The 15412-nt window shown below is 50.2% G+C and overlaps 2 protein-coding genes across 12 annotated transcripts in view; both read left to right on the top strand.

The window, feature by feature from the left end:
- JPT2 (Jupiter microtubule associated homolog 2) overlaps positions 1-10675 on the top strand; it is a 15496-nt gene extending 4821 nt beyond the window's left edge. Inside the window, exons 2-5 of the mRNA XM_081820356.1 lie at positions 620-768; positions 5526-5668; positions 7212-7260; positions 7940-10675. Of these exons, the coding sequence (XP_081676482.1) occupies positions 620-768; positions 5526-5668; positions 7212-7260; positions 7940-8127 (529 nt within the window). The 3' untranslated portion in view covers positions 8128-10675. The remainder of the gene's footprint in view (positions 1-619; positions 769-5525; positions 5669-7211; positions 7261-7939) is intronic.
- A 3902-nt stretch (positions 10676-14577) lies between these two features.
- Positions 14578-15412, top strand: part of MAPK8IP3 (mitogen-activated protein kinase 8 interacting protein 3) — a 47276-nt gene continuing 46441 nt past the window's right edge. For 8 of the 11 annotated variants that reach the window (XM_081820319.1, XM_081820311.1, XM_081820310.1 and 5 more), the window contains exon 1: positions 14579-15056. In XM_081820319.1, the coding sequence (XP_081676445.1) occupies positions 14739-15056 (318 nt within the window). In that variant the 5' untranslated portion in view covers positions 14579-14738. Of the gene's footprint in view, positions 15057-15412 lie in introns of all 11 variants that reach the window. The other 3 variants (XM_081820320.1, XM_081820313.1, XM_081820312.1) reach the window with 2 other exon arrangements.

The raw sequence follows: 15412 nt of genomic DNA, 5'->3' as shown, positions 1-15412 counted from the left end.
TTTTTTTTTTAAAGATTTTATTTATTTATTTGAGACAGAGAGAATGAGAGACAGAGAGCATGAGAGGGAGGAGGGTCAGAGGGAGAAGCAGACTCCCTGCCGAGCAGGGAGCCCGATGTGGGACTCGATCCCGGGACTCCAGGATCATGACCTGAGCCGAAGGCAGTCGCTTAACCAACTGAGCCACCCAGGCGCCCCTAATACATATTTTTTAAGTAACCTCTACACCCACCATGAGGCTTGAACCCACAACCCCGAGATCAAGAGTTGCACACTCTACTGACTGAGCTGGCCAGGCACCCTGAGTGTGTTTGTAGTAATAAACACTGTTGGGTACTAATTAAAATGAGCATTAAACTCTATTGAATGTGGTTCAGTTTCCACATTGTTTTAGGGAAAATAATTTTACTTATGAAAGGATCACAGGAATAATTACCAAGTATGTACATTTCTAGAGGGTTTTCGGCATAACCAAGGTATACAAAAAGAACTTTAAGGGCAGTGAAGGTTTACTTGCTGTGTGGCTGTCTGTAGACCAGTCTTGCCAGTGCTAAAGAATCACGGTGTGTCATTCAGCCAGGTCAGCCATCAGTGACTCACGCTCAGTCTGTGCTCCTAGGGCCATGAAGCCCCCGGGAGGAGAGGCCAGCAATCTTTTTGGAAGTCCAGAAGAAGCTGCTCCGTCAAGCAGGCCCAATAGGATGGCATCTAATATTTTTGGACCAACCGAAGAGCCTCAGAACATCCCTAAAAGGACCAATCCTCCAGGTATGGGCCTTTGTGAATCATCAGTCCTTTGGCCTCTGCATGTTCTGTTTTATGCTCTTCTTCTGATAACATTTTTTATTTCTTTGCATCGACCCTTTCAATTGTTTTCTGGTATAGGTTATCCCTTGCTGTCAGAGTTCTAGAATGTAAGGATGATTTTGTTTTGTTTTTTTCTTGTTTGTTTTTAAAGATTTTATTTATTTATTAGTGCGCACAAGCAGGGGGAGTGGCAAGCAGAGGCAGAGGGAGAAGCAGACTCTCTGCTGAGCAGGGAGCCTGATGTGGGACTCGATCCCAGGACCCTGAGATCATGACCTGAGCCGAAGGCTGATGCTTCACAGATGGAGCCACCCAGGCGTCCCCAACTCAGTCATTCGTGACTCCTCCTTCCTCTGTCAGTGGACCGTGGCTGAGTCCAGGCACTGAGGGTACAGAGGCAGATGACGGGATTCTGGTTCCCACCAGGGAGGTTCTCCCAGTTTTCTGATGGGCCCTTGTGATTCCAGAAATTGTGTGCAAGTTGTGCATTTAAACATTTCTCTGAGGGAGACTATTTTGATTCAGATTGTCAATGGGATCGAAACTCTAAAAAGGATGACTCAGTCCATATAGTTCTTTAATGCTTATCCCACATTCCAGTAGTCACAGTGGGAAAAAATCTTAGAAAAATCTTTTTCTTGGCTGATAGACTATCTAGTTGAGCGACCGTATGGTGATAGTTAGCTGAGGAGCTCTCCCTTTTCCGTATCCCCAAGGGAAAACAAGGTTTATTCCTGGAAGATTTTGAGAGGTCAGACACAGGGGTCAGTATTTCAGGCAGATAATAAATCCAACAGAACCAAAGTTAGAGCTGCTCCTTACCCCGCTGCAGTGACCAAACCCAGAGAAACAAAAGCAGTAGATTCAAAAGCTAGTTTTGTGTTTGGGTGGTGGTTTTTTGCCGGAGAGGGTGGATGGAGGGTTAAAGCTTGGGATATAGAGGAAGCAGGTGGTTCTTAAAAGTGAGGAACATTCTCATCATGTCCAGCTTACAGGTGTGGGGCTGGAGTGGTCAGCCCCGCACATCTTTGTATCGGCGACAGCAGAATAAGTACCGTATGTTAGCTTGTGTACCTATAACTGGCTGCCAGCTCAACAGAGGGCGTCTGGAGCTGCCCCTGGGGTGTCGGGTTCCCTGGAAAGTATGGCAGCTTGGGGCGGTGCTGCTCTGCAGACCCTCAACCTCATCTGATTCCCCAGCGGGCAGCCTGGGTCCCTCTAGACTGGAGAGATAGAGAGCCTCTGTGTTGTTCGCGGTCACAAGATGTGGCAACGGCCGCTGAATTCACTCCCTGTGCCGGGTTCCTGCTTCTCCTGCTATTATTGTTTGGGGTCTGTTTTCTGGCCTGCCAAGTGCTCTTGGCAAACAATCTGATGAATTCTCAAGGGAAGGCCGAAAGGGAAAACTGCCAGTGTGCCCCCCTCGCCTCACCGCGGACCCAGGCTCCTGCCCTCTGATGAGAGGGCCTGATTGAGAAACGTGTCCAGGATGGGGGGCGTGACTGAGCCGTGATCGTCACTGAGCATTTGCCAAGAATTGTCATACCCAGTGTTTCTTTACCCTTCACGCACGGGCTCTGCTGGTTGCCTGGCTCACATCTCTCCCAAATTACTCTCCCTGTTCCAACACTGATGGCAGAGACGTATGGACAGTTCCGTATTGGCCAGGGACTGGGCTCAGTGCTTTCCGTGTATTCGTGTGGCCCTCTCTCCACCCCTAGGAGGTAGGTGGGGGGGCGCCTCTTGACAGAGAGGGAAACAGAGGCTCAGGGAGGTTCACTGCTACACCCAGAGCTCACACCTAGCTGGTGGCACAACTAGCCCTTGGATCCCAGTTTGCCTGACTCCAGAGCTCATGCTCTAAACTTACCTGAAAAATCAGTTGGGGTAAGTTTTTCGACATGGAATTGCTGGATCAATTTAAAATTCTGATAGACACTTCCACCTGGTTGTGAGAGGGCCCCAGCATGCACCACCATGTATGTGATGCTCGCTCCCCACTCTGCCAGCAGGGTGTCTGTCTTTTGCAGTTTGGTTCTTACAGAAGCATATCTTAGGGGCACCCGGGTGGCCCAGTCAGTTAAGCGTCTGACTCTTCGTTTTGGCTCAGGTTATGATCTCAGGGTTGCTGGGCTCCGCACTCAGCATGGAGTCTGCTTGAGATTCTCCCTCTACCCCTGCCTCTCCTGCTTGTGTGTGCGTGCTCTATCTCGCGCTCTCTCTCGGAAATAAATCTTTTAAAAAAGCCTATCTTGAATTTATCTTTATGACTAAATTGAACATCTTTTCTTTCTTCAGAGCTGAGTTCATCTTTCAGGTAAAATGTTGACTAACGGGCAAGCAGAGTGATTCCTTTTTATAAAGTACAAAAACAGAACTACATTGTTTAGTGTTAGACATACACACAGTAAAAACATACCAACAATAACAAGTTTGTTATTGTGGTCTGCAGGAAATGCAGGCGTCTGGTGACCTGGGGTGCGGGGAAGGACACCCAGGGTTCTGGGAGCCGTTGTGCTCTGTACACTCCAGGTGGTAGTGACCTGGGTCGTCTTTGTTATTTGTGATGATTATGTCTTAGGAACTTTTGTGTTATGGTTCATAATTTAAGAACAGTTTTTTAATGAGCAGTGTCTTTAGCCAAAAACTTCAAATTGAGTTACTTTTAAATTTTTTTTTTTTTTTAAATGAATGCACATTTTTAAGAGAATTTACTTAAGCCTTTGTAGCACAACCAGAAACGGCGCAGTATGGGATGAGCTGAAGCTGTGGTTTTCTCCACTTTGTGGCGGAGATATTTTGTTGATGGCAGCCCAGCAGCATCACTGAAGGCTGACTCTGCCAGGCAGTGCTCTGCGTACTTCATGTGCATTCACTCGCTTATGTCACCAATGGCCCTAGATCAGTACTCTTGTTACTTACGACCAGTTAATAGATGGAGGCGAGAAGGTTCCGGCCACTTGTCGGGGCTCAGAGTTGGGCGAGTGACCGCACAGGGGCTCCACCTGGCGGCCCAGCGCTGTGCTGTGTGGGCATCTCCAGCCCGGGCCTGTGGGTCCTGGGAGGGTGAGGTATGTTGGCACCAAGATGACACGAGTGTGCATGCATCTCCTGCACAGGCAGCCCCGCACGTTCTTGACCCTCTCTTCTGCTCCAAAAGGGCTCTTTCCTGCGCTCTGTTCCAGTTCTCACTGGGCTTGCACTCTATATGTCCCCACAAGGCTGCGCCCCAGAGGCCACTCTGTTTTACAGTCCGCTCTGGCTGCTGGGGCCCTCAGGATGGTTCTGAAGGCAAGTGAGAGCACGAACCGCTGATGGAGCCCTTCCCCACGGGGCCAACGGGGAGCTAGGCGTCCAGGTTGTTCTGCGTGCTCGTGTTTCTCTGTTAGCGGCGAGGGCGATTTTAGCCAGGAAGTGACTGCTTGCCACGTGGGCTCTTGAAAACAGTAAGAGAAGATCAAAGCTCTGAGAAAGGACATGCTAAACAGTCTTGCATCCCACGGCCCGTCCAGCCCCGGGTCCTGTGCACACAGCCCCCATGGGGAGCCACAGTCAAGGGGGGGGTGGAGTAACCACTTTTCTGTTCAGACACAGGTGAGTGAGAATACCTCCTCCGTTTATATTAAAATGTTACACGCTGTATAGATTGTCTTCCGCCTTTTTTCACTGAGCAGTATATACGTCCAGGAGATGTTTCTTTATCAGTACGTGGAAAATAAAGTGAATGTTTATTGAGCATTTGTGTCCCTGGCATTGTTCTAAGCATTTGACGTGTGAGCTACGGTGAGTCATTGGAAGGACCTGCAGCAGGTCCCTTTGTTCTGCTCTTTCTATAGTTGAGCATCTGGGGGCACAGAAAGGCCAACTAATTGGTGTGTGATCGTCTAGCTAGTTAGTGGAATGCATCTTCTTTCCTCTTGTAAGATTGTAAGTCCTTGGTGCCCCAGGGCCGTGACTGGTGGCCCACCTCCATTAGCACAGCTCTCCACGGAAAGGTGCTGGCTTTTGCCAAGTGAAGAGACGCCAGCTGGTGTTGTGTGGCTGCCGTCTTTCTGCTTAACAGAGGCATTTGGGCGTTGACTTTGATGTCTGGCCAGACTCATCAGCTTATGAGAAGTTACATGTTGGATGCATATTTTCATTATGGCTCATCAGATCACTTAGAGTTGCACTGTAGGGTGTTGTGTGTCTGTAATTTGCTGACATACCTAGTTGTCCCTGGGAGTTCTGGCCAGAATGAGGTCAGAAGAATGACTAATAGGTGTTTTTTCCAGATTCCAGATTTGCTGTGAATATGGTATGTTGTTAAATTCATTTCTATCTGTCTGGCCTAAAAATGCAACAGCTATTTGCTTTTAACATAAAGAACTTTTTATGGTTTAATGAAGAAGATTCTTCAACAGGACAACATGACAAGTTCAAGGTTAAGGAAGTTCTAAATGGGAAATGCTGTTTTATGCCATCTTATCATCTTGCTTTAGAGGCCAGCCCAGGTCAGCTTCCAGAAATGAAGGTCCCAACAGGCCCCCGATAAAGGGGTTGGTTTTGACGTACATCTTTAGGAACCCTCATCAACCTGATCACACCTCCTTGTTGGCCTGAACTAGGGACTGGCACTGGGGTGTCCCTGTGAGGGGAGGTCTCTGAAGTAATGAAGGTGGAGGGTGGCACCCAGTGGCTATTCTGGGTTGCTCACTGTTACGTAATTGTTTCTACAGGGGGGAAAGGAAGCGGTATCTTTGACGAATCCACACCTGTGCAGACTCGACAGCGTCTGAACCCACCTGGCGGGAAGACCAGTGACATTTTTGGGTCCCCAGTTGCTGCCACTTCACCTTTGGCACACCCAAACAAACCCAAGGTATGGGTTACATTCAGGTAGCAGACGTGAAAGTAAGAGAAACAAAAATTGAGCTAAGTAGTCCTTGGAAAGGCTCTAAGGCAGGTGTGGTGTGTGACCAGGAAGAGGCAGAGTGGGTGACGTTGGTTTTGCTGAATGCAGCCCTTAGTCACAGAGTTTCACAGCTCCCGAGTCAGCAAAGAAAGGCACTCCAGTCTCGTGATGAATGAAGCCTGGGGACGCTGGCCTTGGTGTGCAGGTGGAGGCGACTGCCCCTGCCGATGGTCTGCTCCCCTCTCTGCCCTGAGGGCGGTGAGGCTCTTCAGAAAATTGAACATCTCATAAAATTTCACTATTTTTTAAAGTCTAATTTGTGGCTTAGAGAATGCCAGAGGATGCATGCGGCGCGTCTCGGGGGGGCTGCTGCTGAGGGAATTTTCCTTTTATAGGGGTACTCAGCCAAAAATGAAGACGGAATAACAGAATTCAAATATCACCATTTTGCCGACTTGTAATAAAATCCTGGATCTCCACAATGAGCATCAGTGGCTAACATCACAAAATGAGAGACGACCAAAAATATATGTCCTTACAGAACATCACAGCCCACCTTTAAATTCTTATCAAAAAATCAGGCCCAAGTCAGACCAACCCTCATATTAATTGACACCACAGGGATTCGGTCTGAGTAATACAAAATGGAGGACTTCACATAGCAGTCATTAGAGGGCAGTCAGTAATCCTGATGATTAAAAAGAGATTTAAAAAATACAGTCCTTATCAGCACCTGGGTGGCTTAAATTAAGTGTTCAACTCTTCATTTTGGCTCAGGTCATGATCTCAGGTTTGTAGGATCGAGCCCCACATCGGGCTCTGCGCTCAGCAGGGAGTCTCCTTAGGATTCTCTATCTACCCCTCCCTCCCCTCACCCCTAAAAAAGCAGGGGAGGGGAAGAATACAGTCCCTATCAAAGTCCTAACCATATTGTTTGGTTTGTTTTGGTTTTACTTTATTTTTTTTTTTAAGTGGAAAGATCTATCCTAAAATTCATAGGGAATCTCAAGGGACCCTGAGTAGCCAGACAGCTTAACAGTGAAGAACAGAGTTGGAGAACTCTCACTTCCCAATCTCAGAACTGACTACAGAGTTCTAATCCAAACAGTGTAGTGCTGGGATCATGACCTGTGCCAAAATTAAGAGTTGGACGCTTCACTGTCTGAGTGCGCCACCCCCCCAGCCGCCCAAAGGACATTTTTAAATTGGAATATTTGTGGGTAATCGAAATATCTGGGATTTGCTTTAAAATACTCGCCCAAGGGGCAGAGGCAGTGTGGTTGGAAGTGTGTGGCTGAGATCTGGATGGCGGTGAGCAGGTCACAGCTGTGGCAGGCTATGGGAGATTCATGTCATCGCTCCCTCCACTTTGCTCATGGTTCAGAACGGCCACAATAAAAGATGTTGAAAAGTTAAACATAAACCCATTTGTGCCCTGATTTTCATCATCCATTTGAATGAGGGTAAAATGTCTGAATCACGTACTAACCTGGGGTTTGCCTCGTTGCAGGACCATGTGTTCTTGTGTGAGGGAGAAGACCCAAAATCAGCCCCTAAAGGTGAGTTGCTGTTCTCTGTCCCTTCCGCTAAGTGCTCTGCTCTGGGAGAGGTGCTGGTACGCCCCTAGAGGGTGAGCAGGAACATTCTGTGCCCCTTCTAGGCCTGCTGACAGAAACAAGGGCATGTTTGTTACCAAGAGGATATATAGTATTTGAAGAAGGCCAGGAGCTGGGCGTCTGGCTCTGAGCCCTGCCTTGCTCTCCTAGCTGGCTCTGCTGCGGGTCACCACTCCCTCAATTGATAACCAAGACACAGGGGCATTCGTTCATCTAGAAAGTTCGAGGAGGAGTGTCAGCAAGCCTCACCTCCCCTTGTTAGATCCCCAGTTGAGATGAGCTCCTTCTCTTCCTTTTCATGTTCAAGTTGAGAAAGTTGGTTATTTATCCTTGAGGTGGCAGAAGGGGGGATGGGGTCCCACAAGCAGTGTAAAGTAATCGGCTTATTAGGAACCTATTAAGGAGTTTATAGTACGAAGCCCCAGCTTTGGCCCAGTTCAGGAACGGCCTCCGCTAATCAGTCTTCTTGGGACAAGATGGAGGCCTGGCTCTGTGCGCTCCTCTTTTCCCATCACACTGTGCACTTCCTGCTGGCTACTCTGGGCCACAGACTCTGTAGGTGCAGCTTGCCTGTTTGGTTCGTGGCCTCTTAACGGGATGGCATGTCGACTTTGTCCCACAGCCGCAACGAGCTCGTCGCCCAGAGAAGAGCCCGGTGAGAAGGGAGGCCCTGGAGAAGCGGGCCGCGCCCAGCAGCCGGTGCCCATGCCCGCGGGGGACAGCCATGAGCCCAGGTTGGGCCCGAGGCCACGCTCTCATAACAAAGTCCTTAACCCACCTGGAGGCAAATCCAGTATCTCCTTCTACTAAGAGGGGCTGCTGCTGCGTAGCCAGGCAAGAACCCGGAGAGATAGGATTTCAAATACTATAGTTTCTTTTAGCCCAAAGGAGCCGGGTGGGGAGAGGGTCTGCTGTGTATCTGAAGCCGCTGCTCAGGCCCCACTGCCGTCACAGAGCCGGGGGGACCTTACCTCCAGACTGCGGGAGACCTGTCTTGGTGGGGATAAAACGGGACTCACTGTAACTGCACATGTGACGGGACTCAACGAGGGGTATGGGGGCAGGTGGTGCGAGGCCACGCTGAGGCCTGGTGGCGTGGGGCTGCCCACAGCCTCGCCGCACCGGTGCTCTGCTGGCCAACCGGGGGTCTGGAGATCACGAACACAGTAGCAGAGTTTAAGTTTAAAGCCTTGGCAAGAAAATAAGAAACAACCTGTGTGTTGCTGTGGGATAGACGAGCAAGGCACAGGCCAAAACACTACTGGTGGGGACTGGGGGTCTCTGGCTGGCCCCGCAGGTTCTCACCCCATTCACCACGGGACCGTTTCCATCCCTGGGACTGCCTCTGCAGGCCCCCGGTGCCTCCTTTCCGGTCAGCCCCAGTGTGGTGCTCTGCACGCTTCCTGAGCCACCTCGGTTGCTTGTCCTCGGCAGCTGTCAACAAAAACCAAAAAGTTATTCTCAGTCTCATGCTTTAGGGAAAGATTTTGTGCCCTGATCCGCTGAGGTGCTCCATTTCTGCCATTTAAAAGCTTGGCCAGATCTTACGTAGGAATCTCTGCTTTTCATTCCCAGGCTGGTTTTGCCGTGAATTGTTCCTTCTTTTCCTGAGTGGCCTCCTGTCTAGGCCTGTGCCCTTCTCCAGGGATGCAGACAGCTCCCTTGTCAAACCACAGTTCTTCCTGTGGGCAGGCCCCCCCTTCCCCCGCCCCCCCCCCGGCTCCTGCAGCTGTAGAACTGTCCACATGCATCCAGGCAATGGGGTGACTGAAATCCTTCATGCGTCTTTACTCCTGTTGACGGTGGGAAGAAGAGATGCTTCAGAACCTTGGGTTCTTCGGTTTGAATCTTTAATAATATCTAAAAAGCTTTTCTAAAATACCAGCTTTACATAAGTGACTGTTGACTCTGCCCTGTTTCTGACAACCTTTCTAGGAAAAAGTCAGTTGCTCAGGTACAACCAAGAGGAAGAAACTTTGCTTAGCTGCTCTTTATAAAGCTTTGCAGAACCTCTGGACCATATTCAGTTTCCAGAAGAAACCTGGAGACCTTGGCCCAGAAAATTAAGTAGTTTGACATCAAAGTCTCAACTAGCTGATTCCATGATGCTTGTCGGCACAGAGAACGGGCTGGCCAGAGCGCTGTTGCTTTGGTCCCGGCAGGCAGAGTTTCTCCCGGTTGGCCCTACAGGGCTCAGTCTCAGACCTTGCACCTCACTCATGTTGGACCAACAGTTAACAGAGGACAGGCTTCAGGTCGGGGTACATCTTGGTATGAGAGCCTGCAAAGCTAATGCTAGGTACTAAAAATACCTGCATCATGACTGAAATTTAAAAAAGCAACAATGCTGTGTTTTATCGTACCCACAGTGGCCTAGACACTTAAGTGCCTGCAGGAGCTATCTGCTGAGCGCTGCCTCTTACACCTGGCACACTGGGGGGACCTGCACGTGGCTTTGTCAACCAAAGACCGTTTGTTTTCCCCCTTTCAACTGCCCTGTTCACTCAGGAGGCAAGAAACTCTTTCCATGTGACTCTCTCAAGTACTTCCTGTCTCCACCCTTCAAATGGCCACTTATAGGAAAGTTGTTTGGAATTCAGAGCATTTTTTTCCCCATTAGAAAATGTCATAAATGGTAGTTAGGGTTTAAGCCCAAACACACTAACTTTTGTTTAATGCAATGTTCTCATGGTAGAAGTGAACTTCCATTTATGACTATGTTTTGTTGTGGTTTTTAGTATGCAACAAAATGATCTGTGGATGCCAAATTGGATTGCCAGGAACCCTGACATTGTACTGCTGGGCCCTGTGGCTTCGCCCCTTCCCTCACTGTCCACCCAGTTCTGTCCATCTGCAGGGATACTGGGTGGAGATGGGGAGCAGAGGCAGGGATGCAGGCAAAGGAGAACTGTAGCAGGAGCCTCTGTGCAGTGTAGACAGATGCCCTGCCTTCCTTCTCTCCCCAGCCTTCCCTCCCTGGGGCTGTAGAAGTGGGTTTAGAGTGCCTGGTAGTCTGGTAACTGGGAAAAGCAGGAGAGGACTTTCTGCTCCTGTGAGCCGGATGGAGGTGGCCATTTATATTTGGAAAATGCTCTATACATCGGGGACTGCCTGTATTTGGAAATTCATTAACTCAGCATCCTGTTCTCAACCTCTAAGCTGCATTTTGAAATTATTAGTCTGTATTTTTATTAAGCCTTAAAACTTTTTTTATGTGCATTTGGTGCCAAATTTTTTCTAGAGCTGTATCAAAAACAAGAAGCCTGTACTCACATCAGAATATAGTTTTGATAGGGGCATTTTGTTTTTACAAGGCAGGATTGGATATAACCGTTGAATTAAACTTAGCAATCATGTACTCGAAGTCTTTGCGTGTCAGTTCTTTGTGTGCATGTCCACGCATGCTTTCCTCAACATCCATTCTCCATGGTGCCTGAGCCCTGCTCCTTTCCTTACAGCTTTTCTCTGGTGAAGGGGTTTGCCTTTTTTTTTTTTTTCCTTCCATTTAGCCAGAGGATGCCCAAACTAATCTTCTCAAAGATTACAGATTTAAGGTTTAAAGATTTGGAAAGCAAAGACTTAGCTTTGAGTAAAATGAGCAGGAATATGCCAGTGTTCTTTGGGGTTTCTGTAAGCTAAAGGTAATGATTCCTTTTTCTCCTACACCATTTGTTTTCCTAAAAACCAAGGTACTGAACTTGCCCCTGAGTGGACTTTGAAACTCCAGTAACAAACCTGATAATGAGTAGATGAGGTGCTAAGCTTTCAGTTTGCCTGTAGGTTAAAATCCTATAGAGAAAGCACAGATTGAATATCTTTTCCTCTTATACATTAGAAATTTTCATATGTCCTAAAAGCAGACAATATCTATGTGCATTACATGGATATAAGATGATGAAACCGCTCAGACCACCTGCTTGGAGACACACGTGTGTGCGCATATGCATGCCTGTCCCATAGGAGGCTGCACAGCATTCTTCCTGCTGGACTAGGGCCAACACCAGAACAGCACATCAGAAAGAAACTGACAGGAGCACCTGGGGGCTCAGTTGGTTAAGCTTCCAACTCTGGATTTCGGCTTAGGTAATGTTCTCGGGGTCTTGAGATCAAGCCCCGCTTCAGGCTCCGTGCTCAGCAGGGAATCTGCTGGACATTCTCTCCCCCTCTCCCTCTGCTCACACATGCGTGCACGTACTCTCTCAAAGAAGAAGAAAACCTGACATACAGTACCTGACTCTGCCTTCATTTGTTCACCTGAAAACACGTTTCAGTGCAGAGCATGTCTCAAGACCTGGGCTAGGCACTGGGGACATGACACTGCCAATTTGGAGCCGCTGCTCCAGCCACAGGCCAGGCTCGGGCCCGGAGAGTCACAACCCATTTGCCTTCAGGGGCTGGGCAGTGGCCACTCAGATGAAGAACAAGGTAGCTCCACCTGTGTTACGGCGAGGGAGCAAACGACAAATGGGAAAGGGTTACTGTTGCATGTCCTGTGCTTTCTCCAGAAATGTACTGGCTCTTTGCACAGCATAACTTGGTCCTATTATTTTCCACACTTGGCGAGGATGTATATTCCTCCTGTGTTATTCAGTTCATTTCTTTGCATGATATCCTTAATCCTTAGTATTTTGGAGATCATAAATGCAATATTCCTGGGGCGCCTGGGTGGCTCAGTTGGTTAAGCGACTGCCTTCGGCTCAGGTCATGATCCCGGAGTCCCTGGATCGAGTCCCGCATCGGGCTCCCTGCTCGGCGGGGAGTCTGCTTCTCCCTCTGACCCTCCCCCCTCTCATGTGCTCTCTCTCATTCTCTTTCTCACAAATAAATAAATAAAATCTTTAAAAAAAAATGCAATATTCCTGTTTTATGTGTGACTACGAAGTGCCATCAAAATTTAGTGTAGGAAGAATTGAGAAGGACATTACAAGGACTAGATGACGCTCTACTCTAGCAAATTAAATTAGACCTTTTTTTTAAGTTTTTCTTTAAATTCCAGTTAACATACAGTGTACTATTAGTTTCAGCTGTATGGTATAGATTTCAACATTTCCATACATTACCCACTGCTCATCACAGCAAGTGCGCTCCTGGAAGCCCAGTGCTCCATCCATTGACAGAGCCAGGCTAAAGTGGAACGCTTGAGACCTGTGTTCTCATCTTACATTTTAGGGTCTTGCAGTGAGAAAAAAATTTGTATCTCCAATTACCTTAAATCTGAAAGCAATTCTATTTTTAAAACAAGTTCTAGCTTAGGTTGCCTGATGCTCAAGTGCCCTAGCTGCATCCTTCAGTAAGCATCAGGAATTATCCAGCATATTACCTTGTTAAAACTTTGTTTTGTTTCAACCAATTTCAAGTAAATGTGCCCAATTATGTTAGTAATGAAAACCAATAAAGTCGGGGCGCCTGGGTGGTTCAGTCATTAAGCGTCTGCCTTTGGCTCAGGTCATGATCCCAGGGTCCTGGGATGGAGCCCCGCATCGGGCTCCCTGCTCCTCAGGAAGCCTGCTTCTCCCTCTTGCACTCCCCATGCTTGTGTTCCCTCTCTCGCGGTGTCTCTGTCAAATAAATAAAATCTTAAAAAAAACCCCAAACAAACAATAAAGTTGGTGGCAAAGTCAGTTGGCCTCTCACAGTGGGGGCTGCCCGACTATAGTTGGCACTTCAGGGATTCAAAGGGGTCATGTGTCTGAAAAAAGGCCTAAGGCATGTCTTACGAGTTGGACACCATCCCCCCAAAACACTCATAAATTTTCTTTGTAACTTACCAGGAAAAACTTAACATACCTGTTTGTCCTGCTCATCATTTTGAGAATAAACCTACTAATTCTATATTGTATGCTTACTATTGACTAGAGCTGTGCTAAGTCCCTTTCATGGATTAGCTTATTAATGTTCATAACTTTCCCAGGAGATTGGTAATACTTTTTAGGCTAAGTTTGTAAATGAAATTTGGGATGATTGAGTCACTTAGCTAGCATCAAAATCCAGATAATCTGAATCTGAGGTGGGATCTTGGTTTCTCTCTTAATGGAGTGGGTGTGCATCCATCCATAGAGCAAATTAGGTCACCAGGAGAACACTGGTATAATAGTACTCAGGGTCCTGGGATCGAGCTCTGCGTCGGGCTCCCTGCTCAGGGGAGAGTCTGCTTCTTCCTCTCCCTCTGCCTGCCTCTCTCCCTACTTGTGCTCTCTCTGTCAAATAAATAAATAAAATCTTAAAAAAAAAAAAATAGTACTTAGGGCATCATCTGCAGGACAGTTCATTGATTTGGTGCAATCAGGTTAGGGTGAACTGACCTTGAAGCATTTCGTTAGGTAAAAGCCAGGGTAAGAGTATTTCTGTCGGCATTAAGCTAGACAGTTTTGTGTTAAATCAGAATTAGCACTACCTGGGTGGCCCCCAGGCTGCAAGTTTAAGTTGTGGGTTGATGGTGTCTTCAGATGCCAGTAAAAGAAGATGCAAACCCGTCCGGAGCAACTCTAAATTCAGGCTTCAAAGTATTCCCAAGTTCAGAAGGGAAGGGTGGGGCTGCCAGGGCCAGAATCAACCGCAACACCAGACGGCACAATCAGGCCCGCGAAGGCCGTGTGTGCGGTGATTACGAGACTTAATTTAAAAAAAAAAAAAAAACAACTTACTAAAGAGATGTCATAGAAGTGGCTGAAAGTGGAAGAAATAGCAAGCCTATCAAGCCGTAGCCTGTAAGATTCAGTAGGACACAGAAATTTAAAATACAACCACTGAACTGGAAGACCCAGTGGGTGCTGGCACGGTAAAGTGGGCCTGGGGAGTCTGAAGGAGGCCCACGGAACGCAGGACTCCGCGGCGGCCTGGAGGAGGGGGCTCCCTCCTGGACTCGAGAGCGAGAGGGCCGAATGCCCTTCACTGGGCCCCCGGGGGTCGGGGGGGACGAATGAGCGGGAGCGGGCGGCGCTGCGCTCGTGTACTCCTGGGGCACACGCCAGGTCACAGGACAGGTCCGGTGTCGTGGTAGCTGCGGGAGCCCACGGCGTGTGATCCGCGCCCGCGCGCAGCGACTGTGAACACCCGGACCGGAAATGCCTCCGGCCCCGCTCGGCCGAGCTTCCGCCCCAGGGGCGACCTCCCGCTACGTCACGGGCCCCACGACCCCTAGCGGCGCGGCGGCGCGAGGCTCGGGCGGGACTTCCGGGCAGCAGGACTTCCGGCCGCTGACTGACGGGCGCAGCCTCGCCGGCGGCGGCAGCAGCTGCAGCAGCATCAGCAGCAGCATCAGCAGGAGCATCAGGAGCAGCGGCGGCGGCGGCGCCTGAGCCCTGAGGCGACAGCGGCAGCGGCGGCGGAGGCGACGGGCCGCGGCCTGAGGACTACGGGCGGCCGGGGCGGGCAGGCGCGCCGGCGGACAGAGGGCCGCGCTGGCGGCGGCGGTGGCCGCGATGATGGAGATCCAGATGGACGAGGGCGGCGGCGTGGTGGTGTACCAGGACGACTACTGCTCCGGCTCGGTGATGTCCGAGCGGGTGTCGGGACTGGCGGGCTCCATCTACCGCGAGTTCGAGCGCCTCATCCACTGCTACGACGAGGAGGTGGTCAAGGAGCTCATGCCGCTCGTGGTCAACGTGCTGGAGAACCTGGACTCGGTGCTCAGCGAGAACCAGGAGCACGAGGTAGAGCTGGAGCTGCTGCGCGAGGACAACGAGCAGCTGCTCACCCAGTACGAGCGGGAGAAGGCGCTGCGCAAGCAGGCCGAGGAGGTGCGTGGGCCGGGCCGGCCGCCCGGAGACCCTCCCCGCCCCGCCCCGCCCCGCCCCGGCGGCCGCGCCCGGGGGCCGGGAGCTCCCCACCGTGCTTGGGCCCCGGAGTCCCCGGCCGGCCTCACCCCCCGACCCACCGTGCTCCGGCCCCGGGGCCCCCGGCCGACTTCACCACCCCACCACCGCTCGGGCCCCGGAACCCCCGGCCAGCCTCACCGCCCCCCTCCCCCACCGTGCTCCGGCCCCGGAGCCCCCGGCCGGCGCCTTCCCTGCTCCGCCCCGGAATCTCCTGCCACCACCCCCCTCCCCGCTCCGCCCTTGAGCCCCCGGCCGCCGGCCCCCCCCCCATCCCCGCT

Source organism: Leptonychotes weddellii, chromosome 5 (genome assembly GCF_054177405.1).
Source record: "Leptonychotes weddellii isolate Sample4059 chromosome 5, ASM5417740v2, whole genome shotgun sequence".
Lineage (NCBI taxonomy): Eukaryota > Metazoa > Chordata > Mammalia > Carnivora > Phocidae > Leptonychotes > Leptonychotes weddellii.
The sequence above is the reverse complement of the archived record's forward strand: the minus strand, read 5'-3'. Positions and strand labels throughout refer to the sequence as shown.